The sequence below is a fragment of the Penaeus japonicus genome, unplaced genomic scaffold (assembly GCF_977035675.1).
Source record: "Penaeus japonicus unplaced genomic scaffold, GWHDUDI00000001_assembly GWHDUDI00000026, whole genome shotgun sequence".
NCBI lineage: Eukaryota > Metazoa > Arthropoda > Malacostraca > Decapoda > Penaeidae > Penaeus > Penaeus japonicus.
Genome location: NW_028234428.1, coordinates 17,895,727 through 17,900,726, shown reverse-complemented (window position 1 = coordinate 17,900,726; position 5,000 = coordinate 17,895,727). Strand labels below are relative to the sequence as shown.

The 5,000-nt window shown below is 43.7% G+C and overlaps 1 protein-coding gene across 4 annotated transcripts in view; it reads right to left on the bottom strand.

Moving 5' to 3' along the window:
- Positions 1 to 1,254: 1,254 nt before the first annotated feature.
- LOC122266259 (uncharacterized) overlaps positions 1,255 to 5,000 on the bottom strand; it is a 60,264-nt gene continuing 56,518 nt past the window's right edge. For 3 of the 4 annotated variants that reach the window (XM_086552077.1, XM_043035896.2, XM_086552078.1), the window contains exons 3-5: positions 4,589 to 4,711; positions 3,951 to 4,248; positions 1,255 to 2,360 (exon numbers count right to left, since the gene is read on the bottom strand). In XM_086552077.1, the coding sequence (XP_086408203.1) occupies positions 3,951 to 4,248; positions 4,589 to 4,711 (421 nt within the window). In that variant the 3' untranslated portion in view covers positions 1,255 to 2,360. The remainder of the gene's footprint in view (positions 2,361 to 3,950; positions 4,249 to 4,588; positions 4,712 to 5,000) is intronic. The other variant, XM_043035897.2, reaches the window with a different exon arrangement.

Below are 5,000 nucleotides of genomic sequence, written 5' to 3'. Positions count from 1 at the left end.
GACGGGTTGGCTTCTTGAGGATTTCCTCTTCTATTTGCATATGAATGGTCTATGGCGGTATGAATGCAAGAGTGTGTAAATCAAAATCATTTGCATTACTAAGTTGTATTAGGTCTCCCTTTGGACTTGAAGATAACATTGTTTTTTCTCTCTCCATGTCTCTCTTTCTCTGCCTCTCTCTCTCTCTTTCTCTCTCTCTCTCTCTCTCTCTCTCTCTCTCTCTCTCTCTCTCTCTCTCTCTCTTCTCTAGGTAGTTTCTCTCCCTTTCGCTCTCTCGTCCTCCTCCTCCTTCCCCTCACCTTCTCTCTTTCTTTTTGACGTTCTCCTTCTCTTCTTCTTTTTCTCTCTCCCTTTCGCTCTCTCGTCCTCCTCCTCCTTCCCCTCACCTTCTCTCTTTCTTTTTGACGTTCTCCTTCTCTTCTTCTTTTTCTCTCTCCCTTTCGCTCTCTCGTCCTCCTCCTCCTTCCCCTCACCTTCTCTCTTTCTTTTTGATGTTCTCCTTCTCTTCTTCTTTTTCTCTCTTCCTTTTGCATGTACGCTTTCCTTGTCATGTCCCCTTTTAATTGATTTATTAGTAACTTTTGCCAGAAAGATGGAAAATCATGTATTTAATTTGATCTCCAGAAAGTTTTCAGGAAATTTGCTTCGATGTTTATCTTTATCTACACGTTCGTTGTTGCTTTAATGTTAGGTTTATATGGAGTTGAGGAAATGGATGACATATTGAACATCACGTGATTATAAATTCCTTTTATTAACACACTGTGAACATGATGACTTTATTAATGATATATGTATGTACATGTTAGCACAGGATATTCAGATCAGCCCTACTGTTATTTCTATCGTTCTCTCTTCCTATAGTTAATGGGAGTCGTTGGTCTTGGGGCGAAGGAGAGGCGACGCAGCTTCCCATCTATCGACTCTCTAATTCCTCAAGCTCTGGCGAATTCTGTTCATCGAGAAGACCCTAGATGTTGCTTAGGTGAGGTTAAGGACAGGTGCTATTTCTTGCAATGTTCATTGAAGTAAAGCCCGAAACAAATAAGATATCAAGTCCCTCTCTTATTACAGAAATCGGAAGGATTTAACGCTTCCACGAGGGGGTCGTCTGACTGCACGGGATGCTACGAGGCGTATTTAGTCCCACCTGCTTAGAGTCAAACCCTGTAAGTGTCACAAAGTTCCAAGCAAGGCGAGAGTTACAAAAAGTTTGGTACAAAATCAAGCATGTTAAAGCAAACGACCATCGTATAGATTTTAGAAATAATTTATTACAAAATGTTTCATGGCAGAACTTCCAGCCTCCATGACATTGTAGAGCCACCTGGCCTCCTCGCCGTGCATCCGCTTCTCCCGCCCCTGCCAACTCCGTCAACTAATATCGTTCGATCTTTTTTTTAAATTCCGAAATCGGTGGATCTATAATTACGTGTGCTCGGTGTTCGGAATCGCACTAAATTATTCTAAATGACTACCAAAAGGCCTTCTGTGCTGTTCGATCTTTTGTATTCCGCTTTGAATCCTTCCATGGAATGTCTTCGGGGTAGGAAGCTCAGATTATATATTTTTTTCCTTGAGCTGACCTTTTTATTCACCAATACTCAGCGTGATACTGTGATTACATGTAACACATTTCAATGCAAACAACAAAGGTAAATTATAGAACATGGTGTAAACCAGAACTTCATCTTTAAATCGAGTAGATAACTCTTCGATTAAAGTTTACAGCATTTGTAATAAAAATAAGAATTGAAAGACATTCACAAGTAAATACAACATAACGTCATGGCATTTCTTCTATTAATGTAAAATTTCATACCCCCTCGAGAAGCTGGCTCCGTGTGTGCGTGTGTTTGTGTTGTCTGTCATTATGATGCTGTTGGATGCGGTGTTGCAAATTCTCTGTATTGTATTGAAATGGTGTATATCCCGTTTCTTTTTTCGCTGAACCCCGCCATGGGAAATAGACTGTACAAACTAGATGGAATTAAAAGCAACCTCTTCCTTGAGACCGACTTCAGAGTGCTGTTTGGAAAAGAAGAAGAAAAAAAAAAGGTGTGTTGCGCTTCTTCTCTCACGGATGTTCCTCTTGCAAAGAATTCGCTTGCATGAGCGGTCACACGAACGGCGCCATCCGCTCTGCCTTTCGCTCTCCGGTCATCGCACTTTCTTCTTCTCGTCCGCCTGTTTGAGCGTTCGCGCGAAGGTCCTACGCGGGGAGGTGCAGGAGGCTGGGTGGAGGAGGAGATGAGACTTCGGCAAAACTTAAGAGTAACTCGTGACTAGCTTCAGTAGAAATGAATAAATAAACGTAGAGTTGGCAGATCTTCCGGATATTGTGAAGGTTTCCGATTTATCTGGAAAAGGAGAGATTCTCGTTAGAATTGATACCAGTGATGAGAACAATAGAGAGTAATAACGAGAAGAAAGTATAAATGTAATACTACGATCATACCATATTGCAAAGAAAAAAGATGAAGAATGAAAATGTTCCGAGCGCTAGCAAGCCTTGAAGAGCCCGGAATTAAAGCTCCCACCCAGCCTGTCATATTGACCCGCAACCTTTCCTTATCGCATTCGTATCGGACTCGTGTCGCGCGCGGCGCACACTCGAGGCCCAGCCATGACACGGGGACTGTCACTCACGCCGTCACACTTATCAGCCATTTTTATCTTATCCGCGTCGTTGATGATGGCAACAGGTAGGCGGCGCTCCTATTCCCCCGCCAGGCTCCTTAGACAACAAGGCTCTCCCTCATTCACAGGCGGATTGTTAAGATTGACAGATGGCGGACTTTGACTTTGACACGATTAAAGAGACACGCGGTTTCATTTGGCAGAAGGGGTGTGGAAGCGAAGGGAAGAGGCCAGTAGGCGGAGGGATCGGTGGGTAAGGCAGGACGTATTCAAAGGGGGTCAGCTGGCCTGGAGAGGGGAGAACACGGAAAGAACTTTTGCGAAGATCAAAGAGCGCAATCAGAAAATGAGAGGAACAGTAAACAGTGCAGCGGTAAATGCAAGTAGAACCATCCCTATTTTGAAGGAATAGGGACACTTAGAACCCTTGATTTAAACTTAAACACGATTCACTTATAATATATTTTAGTGAATTACCCTGGATATAGGTGCCAAGAATTGTTTGAATTATGAATACTGATTTAAGGTGACGCTCCCATTCTCCTTCAATGAAAGAACCAACAACGCGATAACAAACTGCACAGCAAGAAGTGCAGTATCATACTTTAAGATCTACACTTTATAAAAATATATGTATACAAGCCCACCCACCTACCCACACACACACACACACACACACACACACACACACACACTTTTCTCCCTTCTCAAACCACACTTCGTCGCACACAATCTAAATTTTCCACGGATCAAAATATCACACACATACACACGCGCGCGCGCATTCTGATTCTGATAGAGAGGTTTCTCCCTGCTCAAAACTACACATCGCCGCACACCGTCTAAATTTTCTACGGATCAAAATATAACACACCCACACACACACACGCGCGCGCGCGCACATTCGCATTCTGATAGAAATTCTCCCTGCTCAAAACTACACATCGCCGCACACCATCTAAATTTTCTACGGATCAAAATATGATCCAGTGACTAGAAAATAATAACCGTCTGTAACAAGGTTCTGATCCCATCAGAATATTCATAAGATCTCCGAATGAAAAACACATAAGTGGGGCTGCTCTTCTGAATGGGAAGCGTATTATTTTACCCATTATGAACACTGATATTTTGTATCTTTCGTTTGAAGTCACCCGAAACGGTTCTTGGAACATAAATGAGTGTCAGTTATGAATATAAAAGATATCGCTATGGATGAATGCGGTTAACAGCAATTATTTCTACAAGAACAGCTGCATTTCCGATTAGCCAATCTCCGACGCTACAACAGCCTCTGGCAGCAAACCCACCTAAATATACCTCTGGCGAGGGACACCTTCCATGCCCACGAAGTAGGTCCTGGAGGCTGGCCTTGCTTCCGCCAGATGACCCGGCTTCTCGCTCTCTTTCCCGCTCCCCTTCAGCTCCTCCACGACACTCAGGTCGTCGATAGGGTATGTGTCGTCGTAGCCTCGCTCGTTCCGCATGGAGTCGGCGGAGAGGGCGGAGGAGAGGTCGGCAAAAAGGTCACCAATGTCGTACTCCTCAGGGACGTGGACAGGCAGTTCACGGGGCGCTGCGAGGGAAGTTGCCCTCTTGCGGCGGCCGCTGGAAGTAATATTGTTTCATTAGGTCGCTGCATTGACTGCTTAATGAAGATATAAAGTCTTTCCTTTAATACATGAAGCTCATAGCCAAATCAAAACTCCCAATAATTTCTTGGTAATTCTGTTGAAAAATCTCTCGAACATTTTCACATATACAGCGCACGTCAATTATTTTTCCATATAAGGTTATATATGTCAATAGATCATGGCCTCATATCTGACTCTTTTTTACATTGTTGTCTTTCATGATTTTTTAAAAGAAAAAGAAACTAAAAGATCCTAATAGCAGAAACGATTCCAAAGCTGCACAAGTTGCAGACCGTTTCCGAGGAGAGACTCACATCTGCTGGACATCGATGAGGCCGAAGCCGACGGGGAGGGTCACGTACTTCCTGTTCTTCATCTTGGCCAGCGCCAGAAGGGTCTCCAGTTCTGCCAGTCGCTGGTCACTCACACGCTTCTGTCTGCGAGGCCAAGGGAAGTCACGTCAGCGGGCGGTAAAAAGGGCAATTCTTTAGACACGAAACGAGGCGCCATGGGTTGATGGCTCATCAAACTCTTCAAAACTCAGATACAAATTTCGCTACTGATGTGAAGCACAAGGGAGTCTTACTCATAAAATTTCTGCCTTGACTGCTGGGAGGCTTCGTAGTGCATCTTATTGTATCTTATTCAAATATTTAAGCAATTACATATCATTATTGGCAGAGCATTTATACTGACTAAGGTACTGGCAGAAAAGAAGTGAATCAG